General features: G+C 59.1%; 1 protein-coding gene across 1 annotated transcript in view; it reads right to left on the bottom strand.

The window, feature by feature from the left end:
* Positions 1 to 13,561, bottom strand: part of PPP1R12B (protein phosphatase 1 regulatory subunit 12B) — an 82,950-nt gene that overhangs the window by 40,331 nt on the left and 29,058 nt on the right. The window contains exons 13-15 of the mRNA XM_025044268.1: positions 12,802 to 12,984; positions 9,647 to 9,829; positions 1,316 to 1,406 (exon numbers count right to left, since the gene is read on the bottom strand). Coding sequence (XP_024900036.1) covers positions 1,316 to 1,406; positions 9,647 to 9,829; positions 12,802 to 12,984 — 457 coding nt within the window. The remainder of the gene's footprint in view (positions 1 to 1,315; positions 1,407 to 9,646; positions 9,830 to 12,801; positions 12,985 to 13,561) is intronic.

Genomic DNA, 13,561 nt, shown 5'->3' with positions numbered 1-13,561 from the left:
GACGCTGGCCAGGCCCATGGGAGGGCTTGGAGGGCAGACGACGGCACCGTCGCCGCGACTCGTGATTTTTTTTTTTAAATCACTCCCTGATTTGCTCATCCTCTTCGTGATGAGTTATCAAGTGTCTTCAAGCCCCGGAACTACCAAGACGAATGAAATGACCCCTGCACTCGAGAAACTTAACAGTGGCAAAGCTGCAAGTAAACGAACGGAATGTCAGCACCAGGGCAGACGCACGCGACGCGATCCCGCCCGTCCCGCCTCTGGGCACGGACCCGAAGGTACGGGAAGCAGGGTCTCCGAGAGTCACCTGCACCCCACGCAGCAGCGGGTTGGGGGCAGGAGCCACCCGAGTGCGCATCGACAGCTCGGGGTGAACACGGCGTGGCGCCCAACGCGGGAGGTTATGCAGCCACACAAAGGAAGGGCCTTCTGGGACCTGCTTCCCCGTGCGTGGCCCCCGAGGACACGCTGCTCAGTGGAGCCAGCCGGGCACTAAACGACCAATACCCTCCGACCCCGCGACGTGCGGCCCCCAGGGTCAGAATCAGAGGGCAGCTGCAGGGTGAGCGTCAGCTGGGGAAGGCGAAGGTGCCGAGGTGGACGGAGCTGATGGCTGCACAACACCAGGGATGCGGTTAACCCCGCGGAACTGACAGCTGAAACGTGGTGAAAATGGTAAAACTTATGTCATGTATGTTTTACCAAAGCAAAAAAGAAAGCTTTGTTAGCCTGGTCCTCGTGGAGGCCACTGTCTACAGACAGGTCCCCAGCAAGAGGCCCGGAGCAGCAGCAGCACCAGGCGCCTCGCTCCACGGCCAGGGAACAGCCCACCGCGGGTCACGGGGCACGCGCCGGTCCAGGCTTCAGCTCGTGGACGTCGGGGCTGCGTCCGCCTTTGGCTGTGACCATCTGCGCGTGTGTGTGTGTGGACGCGAGCTCTCAGCCGAGGGTGCTGCGGGCATGGCTGCTGGGCAGTGTGGTGGTCCTCACAAACACCGAGGGGCCACGCAGGGCCCCTCCAGGGAGCCTTGCGCACGAGCGGGTGATGCGTCCTGTGAGGGAAGGGCGTCACGTGCTCGAGCCCGCAGGACCAGAAGTGACAGAGGCGGCGGGGGGGGGGAGGGGCTGTGACCTCGTAGTCTGTGCAGCCTACCTAAAACGGATCCCAGGAGAGAACGTCCCGTTCGGTGCCTGGGACAAGACGCTCATTTTGTGTTTTAACCGCTCCTCCGGTGGAAAGGCAGACGGCCAAGGACTCAGACAGGTCACACTCGCCTGTGTCACCCAAGGACTCAGACAGGGCCACACTCACCTGTGTCGCCCGCCGGGCCTGCCGGGCCTGCCTGGAGCGCGCTCTGCGTAAGGACTCTGCCTCCTCGTCCCGGACGGGGGTCAGGTACGACCTGCAGGGGGAGCAGGAGGACCAGGCGTGAGCCTTGCTGCGCGTCCTCGGGGTGGCAGGCGGCCTCCCCTCAAGGACGCCTGGAGACAGGGTCCAGACGAGGCGAGCACTGTCGTGAAATCACAGGAGCCACCACGCTGTCACCGGCAGTGTTTATGGGAGCCGCCGCCCCTCCCCCTCACGGTGCGTTTCTTCTCGTCTCGTGCTCTGGGTGGCTGTGCATGCAGGACACGTGGACACGGAGCGCCGACGGCTTGCCCGCTCGGCCCCGTCCTCACGGCCCCTCAATAAAGAACGCCGGTCCACACCCGCAGGAAGCAGGCTGAGGATTTTGCTGCTGTTTTGTTCTTTAATTGTTGAGTGTGTTGAATTCTATCAGGTGCTTGTCATCCCTATTTATGGAGATTACGTTTTTTTCTCTCCTATTGATATGGCGAATCACACTGAGTAATTTTTGAATAACAGAACAACACTGAGTTCTTGGGGTAAGCTCAGCCTGGTCATCTTCTTATGCAGACTCAGTATGCGTTAGTTTAGGGTTTCTCCATCTGTGTTTATGCAAGAGGAAAAGTGCTTTCTTCTCATCTATTTTCTGCAAACAATTCTGTAAGATTGGAGTTACTTCCTCCTCAAGTGACTTGAAGAGTTCCCCAATGAAACCATCTGGGTTGAGCGTTCTTTGTGGAAGGATTTTAAATAAGGAGTTTAATTTCTTTAATATATTTAGGCCTATTCATACTTCGTTTTGGTAATCTAATTAGAAAATGGGCACGCGATCTGAACAGACTTTTCCAGAGAAGATATACATACAGGTGGCCAACAGTGTGAAAAGTTGCTAAACGTCTTTTGTCATTAGGGAAATACAATGTAACAGGTACCAGCTCGCACCTCTCAGAACGGCTCTCAGAAAGACACGAAATGACGAGAGGTGGCAAGGACGCAGAGGAAAGGGAACCCTCGGGCACTGCCGGGGGGATGGGGAACCGGTGCAGCCGCTATGAAAACGACACGGAGCTTCCTCCAAAGATGGAAAACAGAACCACCCCACGATCCACCAATTCCACTTCTAGGCATTTACCTGAAGGAAACAAAACACCCTAACTCAAAAAGACATCCGCACCCCACGTTCACTGCGGCGTTACTTACGACAGCGAGACGTGGAAACCACCTAAGCGTCCACCGACGGAAGACGGACAACGAAAACGTGGCACACGTCCACGACGGGACAGTGCTCAGCCGCGACAAGACCCTGCCTGCCACGTGCAGCCACAGGATGGACCGAGGGCACCGCGCCGAGGGCAGAGCGTCCGACCGAGAAAGCGGCGGTGTGAGCTCCCTTGCGTGTGGAGCGTGAAAGAGCGGACCCCAAACGCGGAGGCACAGAGGACGGACGGACTGGTGGCTGCCAGAGGCGGGCGGGGGTGGGGTGGGGGAGGCAGATGCCCACGGTGAAGCCCCCAGACCCGGGTGTGATGCACGGGGCGGGGCTGTGGCTGACACGAAAGTCCTGTGTATCCGAAAGCTGCTGGGGAAGTGGGTGGATCTCAACGGCCCCCAGAAGGCGACACGTCTGTAACCACGTGGGGCGGGGGCGTTAACCAGACTCACCGTGGTGATCGCTTCACACCGAACACGGACATCGAATCAGTGTCACACCCCCGACGCTAACGCACGGTTACACGTCGGTTATGGCTCAGAAGTAGTAACAACAAACAGTAAAACCACATAAATAAGTAAAAATTACAAGTCACATTCTCCGACACCACCTTTGGTCTGGTAACTCTCTCTGCATGTTGGGGAGCGGTCAGTAACGTCACTCACGGTGGCAGAAGCGAGGTTTCTAAATTCTTGTTTCTGCTCGAACGTCAGCATTTCATGAGGGCAACAAACACCTGCAGAGTCGCCCTGGGTGGCCGGGAGCCTGGGTGGACTTTCCACAGTCGGAGCAGGACAGTTGCCGGCAGGGAGGGGACGGGCCGTCAAGAGGCAGGTCTGTGGCCTCCGCCGTGTGGCCAGGGCTGCCATCCCGGGCAGCGGCCCCGGGAGGGTCTTGCAGAGGGGTTCGCGGGCCCACGGCACTGTCTCCACAGGCTGTGGTGACAGCCACCGGTGAAACTTGGGACTTGTCTAGAACCCGTCACAGGGTCTGCACCAGGGACCCGGGCCTCCTCACCGACCGACCGCGTCTGCGCGGAGGCACCGCGGTGGCAGCCACATCTCACCCCGAACCAGCTCCTTTCGCCGCCCTCGCGTCCCCTGCGTCTTGTTCTGGCCATTGGGAACAGCTGTCCTGGCCATGCCCGACACAGGACCACCACCACACAGGAAGCTGCCCCCAGCTCACGTGCCACAGCCGGTGCCAGCTCCCCACGGAGACGCACGCCTGTCTCTGCATCCCTAAGTTCTGAGTTCTCACTGCCGCGAACCCCAGGGTGTGAGAACTCACCAGGAACGTGGGGAAGTGGCCGCTCTGACCCGCCTCTCCCCCTTGTTGTCCTCAGCCCCCCGACACCACGCACAACCAGGCGGCTCCCCCAGAACCACCAGAAGAAAGAGGACTGGGTGCAGACAGGCCTCCTGGTGCCCAGGCGGCCACGCACGCCATCACCTCCGCTGCTGCCCCAGGGGCGCATGTGGCCCCCACCCCACCTGGCACCAGGACCGTGTCCTGGGCTTCCGACTCCCACAGCATCCGGCTGAGGCCTCCACTGCCGGGTCTTCCCTTCAGGTGGAGCGGCCACACCACCTCGGAGAGCCCAACATGCCTGAGCGGCAGCCTCCCCAGGGCCCTGGGTTTTAACAAGTGGTCACCTCTGCTGTCCCCACTTTCCCGCACACACCAGAGCTGGCCCTGGGACTGCTCCAGGCGCCCATCTTTTTCTCACAGGAATCAACTGGTAGGAGGGAAGGGGCTTGAGGGCAGACGTGGTCCCTCCCGCGGGTCACTAACATCACAGCTCTGGTCAGAAGGGCGGTGGAGTAAGGACGTGGCTGACAAGGACCCTGAGCAGCAGGTGTCTGGCTGCTGCAGCACAGAGGGTTCTCGCTTCCTCTGGACACGTGTCCTGGGGGAGGGGACACTTTTTAGCCCCCATTCCTGAAGTATCAAGTGGCTAAGGGACTCTGTGACAAAGCCACCGTCTCTGGAAAATGACGTGGGTTCCCATCTCGATAGCTGTGTTTAGCAGCAGAAATTCGGGAACAAGGGAACAGACTCTAATTCGAGACCCTGAATCTCACTGTCTGACTCGGCAACAAGCTGAGCCAGGTCTCCTGTCCCAGAACTGTGCAGCGGGGTTCAGTGGCACCAGCTGCATTTAAACTGCTTTATGGAACCAAAGCCACCACCACTGCGACCACCACCTCACGATGCAGAGGAGAGGGGTGTCTACCACACAGCTTGGCACCTTTCCCCACTTAATTAGCAGCTGCCAAAAGGGACCCCCTTGACTGACTGGACACACTTTGCTCCAGCAGTGTGCATAACTCGGGGGCAGGGACGATACGGACGCATGTGCAGGACCCGCGGCCAGCAGCAGCCGCCCATCCCGGACTCACGTTAGGACGCGAAAAGCGCCCACCCCAGAACCACACCGCCAGCGCCGCACAGGATGGCGGTGCTGGTCACAGATGCAGACTCTGACCTCGCCGACGTGGGCAGGAAAGGGGTCACGTGCACAGGCCACACTGACCAACACGCCACATCATAACCAGTCGTCCAAGCGACCAGAACCGCCGGGACAGCAGCAGAGCAGACGACAGACCCCGCTCTGAGTGCTGGCCGCTCCTGCTCGGTGTCCACGGCCGGGAGGACAGGCCTGTGCCCACTGGCGCAGAGGCCCAGCACGGTCAAGGGCGTGGAGCCTCGAAGGCGGCAGAAAGCGCCCGGAGGGGCCTGTGGTCTCTTCATGCATCGACAACGGCCTGTCTTTAATGTGGGGACAGAGAGGGGTGTCAAATGGCTTTGAAAAGCTATGACTCAGAGTTCAGTGACTCGGTTTAAATTCCTCACATTCCAAGAACGGCAGGAATAACCGCCTTGCTTGTCACGGCCCCACGACGACGAGAAGGTGGGACTCGGCCAGGACGGACCATGTCCTGGCCAAGCGAAGTGGAGTCGTCGTGGCGAAAGAACAGTTCTGGTCACTTCTGTAAAGGACAGAAAGGGAACCGCAGAAGGGAGAGGGACAGCTCAGGCTGGGCAGGGGGCGGGGAAAGGCTGGCAGGGACGGAGTGGAGGGTCGAAGGCCGGAGCCAGCTCCAACATCAGCCCAGGGCACTGTTTATGCTCCGTTGCTAAGGAAAACCTGGAGCTCCGGAAAAGGAGCCTGGCCACGACACCGTGCGACAGCTGCCGCGTGGCCCCGGTGACCCTGCAGAGCTCTCTGCCAACTGCCGGCCGCTTGCCGATCTCACCCTCTGTCTGCCCTGTCACCGTCAGACAACCCCGCTGGTGGCTGGAGTCCTTGGGAGCCACCAGGCCAGCCTGGACGGCAGTGAGGGGACGCAGGGGCCTCTGACAGAGGTGTGCCACCTGGCGGATGCCGCCTGCTGTCAGGGCCTCCGCAGGCCCTGGGGATCTGGGGGGCTGAAGTCCTAGGCCTGCCTGGCAGCTACGCAGAGCTCATTCGAGAGCACTTGAGCTCTTCAGGAAAAGAAAGAAAAGGAACTTTGTACTCCAAGGTCGTGCCCTTCTTAAGAGTAATAACCTGTTTCAGAAGTCCCGCCCTGGGCTCGGGTGGCAAAATCGTAAACTACCTAGAGTCTTGCACAAGGGCCTTGCCTGCTGTTTCCTCCATGATGACGGCTGTCTTCACAGACCTACGTCACAGACGCTGTCCCCATCGCTATAATGCTGATACTTTACCACCCTGGAACTTTGCGGAGCGGAAGAAAAAAGGATAAAAGTGACCCTAACCCCCCAAAAGTCCAGTGTTAAGATTTCACGTGATGATTCGGTCTCACAGTTTAACCTTCTGTATCTCCCTCTGCCCACTGATCACCACGTGTGCAGTGAGCGCCCAGCAGAGAATGTGCCCACGGTCTTGGCTGACAGGTGCGTGTGCCCGCTCAGCCCTCCCAGCAGACAGCACTGCAGAATAGGAGGGCCGGAGGCGCAGGCCGCGTGGGGACCCTCCGGCCACACTGCACGCCAACATCACTCCTGAGAGATCTTGCTGGGGCCGGGGGCAAAGTCCATTTACGCCCACGGTCGCGAACTGCTCTGGGTGACCTGCAGACACAGGCCTCAGGCCCCCAACGCGGCCCCCATCGCGGCCCCAACGCGGCCCCCATCGCGGCTCGAATGCACGGACTAGAGGGACGCGGCAGCTTTCAGACCAGAGTCAGCACCCAGCACCCAGCACCCAGCACCCAGCACCCAGCGTGCTCTTTCGGAAGGAAAACATAGCTGTTTTCGAAACATGGTCCTTTTTCTCTTTCAGCTGACGTCTGTCTGGAGGGAGGAACTCGACGGCCCTTCTGAGCCAGCGTGACGACATGCTTCACTGGGCCACGTCGCTCCCCAGCTGCAGGCGCCCGCAGCACTGAGCAGAACTGAAGTGCCTCAGCCCAGCAGACACGCGTCTGTGCGGCTGGGCTCCTGCCCGCCACGCGGGCCCCTCGGCCGCTGAGTGGACCTGGGGGAGCGCCCGTCTCGGGGTCCGAGGAAGCAAAACACACTCTTCCACGGACGCAGACACTGGGGACGTGCCACGAGTGCTGACCCCGCACAACCCGCTCTCCGCTCCGCAGGGAACAAACCTCGGTGGCTCCTGAGTGACCCGAAAGGTCACGAAGTCACCCGACCACAGCGCGCCCACGTCCCCGCGTGCAAGCCTGGGGACGCGCTCCGAAGGGCCACACCACCCTCGGTCCCCGGCTCAGGTGCGTGGAGCGCGTCCCTTGAGGTTTTCACTCTCCCTCTAAAACACCGTCCCCTGCGCCACGCATGTCACTTCTCGTGGTCTCTCCAGCGCCCCCCATCCCACGGCCCAGTCTAACCGAGACGGGTGGGGGTGGCGGAGTCCGGGACTTCTGTCTAAGGTGACATGCTCTAAGTAACTGTGCTGATGACTGTGCGTCTCTGAGCTTGGGAGCGATGGAGGGCGTGTGTAAGAAGGCACGTGACACAGGACGGGAGTCGAGCCCCACGAGGCTGTTCAGAGACGTCTTCCGGTGGCTCAGGACGCTCTGAGCGTGCGCGTCCCAGACCTGCGGCCTGGCCCCTCGAGCCTCCCTGTGGACGACCATCCCCGTGCTCTCGGCTTCCCGGGACCTGCACGGCCCGCCCTTTCCCGGCCCCGGCCCCCACCTGTCCTGCAAGCCTGAGCACAGCACCTCACTCTCGGGACTGGCCTCTGACCCCCAAGAGAGGGGCTCTTCCATGACGCTGCCATATGACAGCTCATGGGGCCACCACAGGTGCGGGACACAATGTGTCTTCCTTACTGGAGCCGTTTCCAGGGGCGGGGACCATGCCTGTCTGCTTAGCACTGGTCGTCTGGGCTTTGCACCGCACTGGGCACCGCGCTGGGCAATGGCAGGGGCTCCATGACATCCTGACAAGAGTGAATGCTAGTCCACATCAGGTGACCGCGTCCGACAGCTCTTCATCTAGTGCCTTATCTTGAGCCGTCCCATTTATTTTTTACCTAATGAATATTATTTATCTAATGAACCCTAATATTACCCTGCTTACTAGCTCGTGCCATCCCTAAACTGCACTGACTGTGATACGCCACATCGCAGCATAATACGTGGCTACCTGGATCTAACTCTCCCGTCCTGCTGTCTGCTGCTCCTCGAGGAAGTCCGTCCTAGTTATAGCATGTGGCATTTCAATAAAACTCCTATGACAGAATCGAAGTCTGCAGCAGCTGCAGACGTCCGGACCGCAGGCTACAGAGTTCCCGGGGGGCAGTCCCTTCCACTCCAGGTGCCGCTGCACATCTGCAGTGCAGGTGGACGAGGGGCCGACACCCGCTCTCGCAGGGGGCATGAGCCAGCCGGCGGACTTCACTCATCTTACTCGTCTCAGCCCACGAGGATTTTCCAAGGGAGTTTTCTTCAGCTATTAAAGTTCGCTTTGCTTTTAGTTTCTACACGAAACCTAAGTTACGTCTGAGCTGGCAAACACGGACGCATCGACCACCTGAGGCTGATTTGTTAACGTCCATGGCTGGAAGCCAGTCCAAAGGTGACAGCTGCTGCTTCTGCAGCCTGTCGGCCCAGAAGTGAAATTCCTTAGATTTTGTGTAAAAAATGAAAACAGGAAAGGAAGAAGGAAAAGAAAGGAAGAACACTACTGTCCAACTCACTCTACTTCTCTCTTCTTACGCTCATAGTATTATTTTCTAATGTTACGTATCATCTAATGATACTACTTAATGGTATTAATTGCAAAGAATCGCCTTTATGATAATCGGACACCTAAAAAGGCTGACTCTCTGGGCCTTGTAGGGAAGATTCTGACTTATCATGCACGTGTCCACACTCATAAAATACAATCTCCTTCCTCTGAGTACTCAGAATAGAATGAAGTCAGACTGAGATCTAAGTTCTGCTAAGGTATCACCCCTGCTTCTACTCTGCAAAAAGGGATGACCGTGCCCATTCTGACAGGGGTCTGAGACCTGGCCGGCGTGGAGGGACGGCCCGCCCTCACGGTGCCATCTCCCGAGGTCCCTGAGCCCTGAGCCCTGGCGGCCGGGCCCCTCGCCGGCAGTCTCGCCTGCATCGGGGCACGACCGGCCTCTCGCGATTTCTCTCTAAATGAGACCAGCCCCAGAAGAGCCGGTCACGACCCTGCTGCCATAGTGCCACGCAGCAGACGGTCCCTTTTCTGGTTCTCAGATTAACGACACTTTAAACCCTCGCTCCGCCTTTGAGCCTTTTATTCCATCGCTGCCTTTCTCTGCTCCAGAGACGTCTCCATGGATGACTGAGAGAAACGGAGGGTCCTCTGTGCCCAGTGCCCATCGCAAAGCGGGAGCCAGGGCCCGATGGAGCCGTCCGAGACAAGCGAGGAGGCACGCCACCCCCAGACAGGACGCGCACCGACGCGCGAGCTTGCACGGCCAAGGTCTCCACCCCGAACCTCCCAGGGGCAAACGCAACCCCAGCTGCAGGGGACAGGGCTGTTTCCACACACACGCACGCGTGAGACCCGGGAAGGCCTCGCATCCACTCCTGTGTCCCCGCCTCACAGGACAGTCCGCGGACACAGCGGCAGGCACCCACCTCCGGCTGCCCTTGACTCCCACGGAGGCGTCCGTCCCTGGAGCGGAGAGCAGAGTGGCGGCGGTGACCCCGTTGGCAGTGCTGGGCGGGGGACGGTTGGTGATCACACACAGCGGGGTGCTGGGGGAGCCGCTGTCCGTGGTTCTCTCTGTGGTGGGGTCAGCCTGGGACTTGTGAGGAGTCCTGGAATGAAACAGATGCGCAGGAGGCGGTCGGGCACGCGCAGGACATGGCACGGAGGCTCGAGACGGCTGAGCCGGACGACCTTCTCGCTCGGACTGCGCTTGTTTTTAAAGTCTGAGCTCTTAAACCTTAGAACCATCGGCCAGATGCTCTCTGCCTGAGGAGTTACGTTCTGTGAAATTCTTTTTTCTGACATTAAAGTCTTTAGAGAACTAGCTGTGGCACGAGGCGGTGACATATGACTCGCGAGCACTGTCCGTCTCCACAGGTGCACGAGCAGAGGCCCCCCACACATGCAGACGCCGCCGAGGTCACTGACGACACTGCGGCGCCTGGCCTGCAGTTCTGGCAGGGAGTCCCTGGGGCAGTCCCCTCGGCCTGCAGGGGACACTCTGGGGTGCGCAGAGGGTTTGCTAGACAGGCCAGTGGCCCTCTTCCCATCACCGAGATGCCCGATGGTCCACCCTGCAACTGCACACGGCAGCAACGGAAGCAAAAGCTCATGGGGTCCCACATGTGCCTCAACTACAAAACCCCAGCCGCAAGCTGTCTGATGAGTCATTCACACGAAAACAAGATCTCTGTTTCTCAACAAAGACTGGAGGGCAACCACTGGCTCTTCACCCAAAAGCTATCATTTGTGATGTCACAGCTTGTTGCTGTGGTAACAGAGACCCAAAATTAATACTCAGAGAGGGGAAAAGCAGTGCACATAAAGAATGCCAAAAACCTGTTTTTTTTCACCTACTCACAATTGCCGGAAATGCTTATAAATAGCTATAAGCTCACTTTCAAATAATCACATTATTAGAAAAAAAACTTGAAACAAATAATCAGGTCATAAAAATCTAAATGTGGTACCTAGACGCAAATGCAATAAACAGAAGTTCTGAAGTGGCCATCTACAGAGCACAAGCCACTTAGCCAGATGTGATTAATGACTCGGAAACAAGGAAAAATTTATGTTCATTTTTAATTGAGATAAATGCAGGCAAGTAATTCCTCCGGCTTACAAGATGTCCACGAGAAGTAGGAATAAAATTAGCCCGAAACAAAGTTATAAGAAATTACGCTGGTCGAACCTTACCTGAAACTCTTCTCAGGTTAATGACCTGTTCTGGCCTGTGCAATTTCTCAGGCTGTGGGAACACCCAGGATCTGATTTTACTCCACCACAGAACAGGACGCCCGCTATCCCCCTGAGATGCTACCATCTTACAGCGACGGTTAGGACAGAGCAGGGAGGCTCCGAAGCAAGGGCCCCCGGCTTCGGAGCCATCGGGGCAAAGCCCCAGCCAACTCAAGCTCTCCGATCGCCATCTGTAAAATGGGGACGACACCCGAGAACGTGGGAGTCCCGTGACGCCCGAACGAGACCACGTGCGCATGTCAGCGCGGCGCAGCGCCCGGAACAGGGTGCAAACTCAGCGGAAACAAAACTCAGGAGACACGCTGCAAGGGGCAGATCGGGGTTCGGATCCGGCCTCGGCCGTGCTGCCGGGGAGCGGGCGACTCGGTTCCGGTCCCGGTTTCCTCCTGTGAGGTGAGCACGACACCTCGCACGCCGAGGGTCCTGGTGAGACCGGCGATGACGTGCGTGCTGAGGGGCTGGCCGCCCGCCCCCCACTCTCCACTCCCTCCTTGCCGACGGGCCCGCTTGCCAGTGCGGCCGTAACGCAGCTGGCTAAGGCCTGAGTTCGCTGGTCCCTTTGGCTGCTAAGGCAGCCAGTGAGACACACACAGAAAATGAGTGCTTTGGGGACCATCCTCAGTTCAGAGCACCCCCTCTTTCCACACTCCCCCTCCTCCTCCTTCCTGCCCGGGGTGTGGCCGTGACCGCCAGGGCTCTGATGCACGGGAGCCCAGGTCCAAGGTCCGTGCGGGAGCCGGAGGAGCCAGGGCCCCCCACTCCCTGACGTGGCAGCGGAGTGCTGGGCTGGCCTGCCCCAGGCCTTCCTGAGGGAGGCGAGACAGTGAGCTGCTACGGATTCACGGCCACGTGCGAGTAAGTGTGCGTTCTGTCCAGTGCCTGCCCCGACGCCCGGCACATAACAGGGCTCAGCCAGTGGCAGCGACTGTGACCCTCCCCGCCCCAGTCCTCATCAGATAACCAGGCGACCCCGCACGTTCCCGCTTCCTCATCGGGGGGACGGCAGTCGCCGGGCTCACGCAAGCGGGACCACCACGGGGGCCTGACAGGGCTCTACGTAACCGTGCAGCCTGATGCTAAGCCGACCGCCACGCGCCGCGCTCCTGGCCAAGCAAGTGACCTCCACCATTTAGGGACAGAACCCACGGCCTCCCGTGGTGCCCTGCGGCAACGCCAGTGTCACCGACGTCGTCCATTCTCTCCGTGTCAGCTGCAGACACAAGGCCTCAAAACAGAGCCCCCTTTGCCACACCCCAGAGTGAAAGGTGTCTGACCACACATACGAGGTTCGAAGCCACAGTTCAAACCACAGCTGAAGTGCTGCTGTGCATTCGCAGCGATGGTGGCCTGCTACCGTCAGACGCTAGAAACCAACACGCTGCCCCAGGAACGAAGGGGGGCCCGACGCGGCCCCCGTCCTTCCCCAGCGTCTCCAGCAAGACACCCTCGTTGGCTGGGAATTCTCAGAAGGCTGACTTGGGTGTGCGTGCCATCTTCTAAAAGACTAAAAAGCGGCTCCTAATCATACTTACTGGGAAATTAGTAGAAATGAAACATGGGGATGTTTTCAGTGTGTGACTTGCCACAACGGTGTGACCTCTGGGCTGTGATCATACTGGTAAGGTCACTGCGAGACTGGGTGGGTGCCTGGATACACACCCTGCAGTTATTCACAAGCACCGCGGGCAAGTGAGTACAGCTCACGCAGGAGCATCCTCACGAGATTACGGACATTTTCTTGCTCCTACAGTGACAAATCTCGTGTGCATCCAGAGGCATCAGCTTTGATGACCGTAACTCAAGTGGCTCCAAAAGGCCTTACCTGCCATGCCGCACGGATGCAGGAATGTCTGCACTGACGGGTGCAGGGCAGGAAGAGGCAGGTTGGCACCTGCTGCCCCGAGAGGTAGATGAACCAATGGCAATGGGCGAGGCGGCAGGAGACGCGTTACGATTGGCTGAAATGCAGGGACTTGTGGGGCCACTACTTCTAGCAAAGGAAGCACTGCAAAACAGCACACACCAGGGTCCTCAGGACGCGCCGCGCCCACCGCCGCCCGGCACCGCCTCCCCACCCCGCCCGTGCACTTAGCAGAGATGCAGAGGGGCTGTGACAGCAGGGACGTGACCGGCCCCAGCTAGAGCCGCGCGAGTGGCCTCTGCCCGTCATCCAGAGTGACAGGACGCGGCCGAGGACAAGTGACAGGAAGCACGCGGGAGCAGAGCGCGCGTCTGGGGAGGGAGCGGGAGCGAGGAAACCGGCAACAGAGTCATCTTACTGAAAACCGATTCCCAACGCACCCAAGGCGAAAGGTCCTGCGCCCCAGATGCCCGCCTGGCCCAGAAGCAGCCCCGCGGGGGCCGGGGCAGAACGAAGGTTTCGAGAGGACGGGACAGAGATTCAGAGCAGAAGAGTCGGGAAACGGAAGCAGCTCTGGAAAAAGTGCCTTTGGGAGGATTTAAAGTTTTAAGTCCAAAGCCATGGTGTCTGGGAGATGGAGACAGGTAAGAGCTACCTCAACTGCAGCGAACACCTGCTGGGGTGAGAACCTATAAAAACCTTCTGGACTGCAGCAGTAATA

This window comes from Pteropus alecto, unplaced genomic scaffold (assembly GCF_000325575.1).
Source record: "Pteropus alecto unplaced genomic scaffold, ASM32557v1 scaffold563, whole genome shotgun sequence".
NCBI lineage: Eukaryota > Metazoa > Chordata > Mammalia > Chiroptera > Pteropodidae > Pteropus > Pteropus alecto.
Note: the sequence above shows the minus strand (reverse complement) of the source record. Positions and strands in the feature narration are given on the sequence as shown.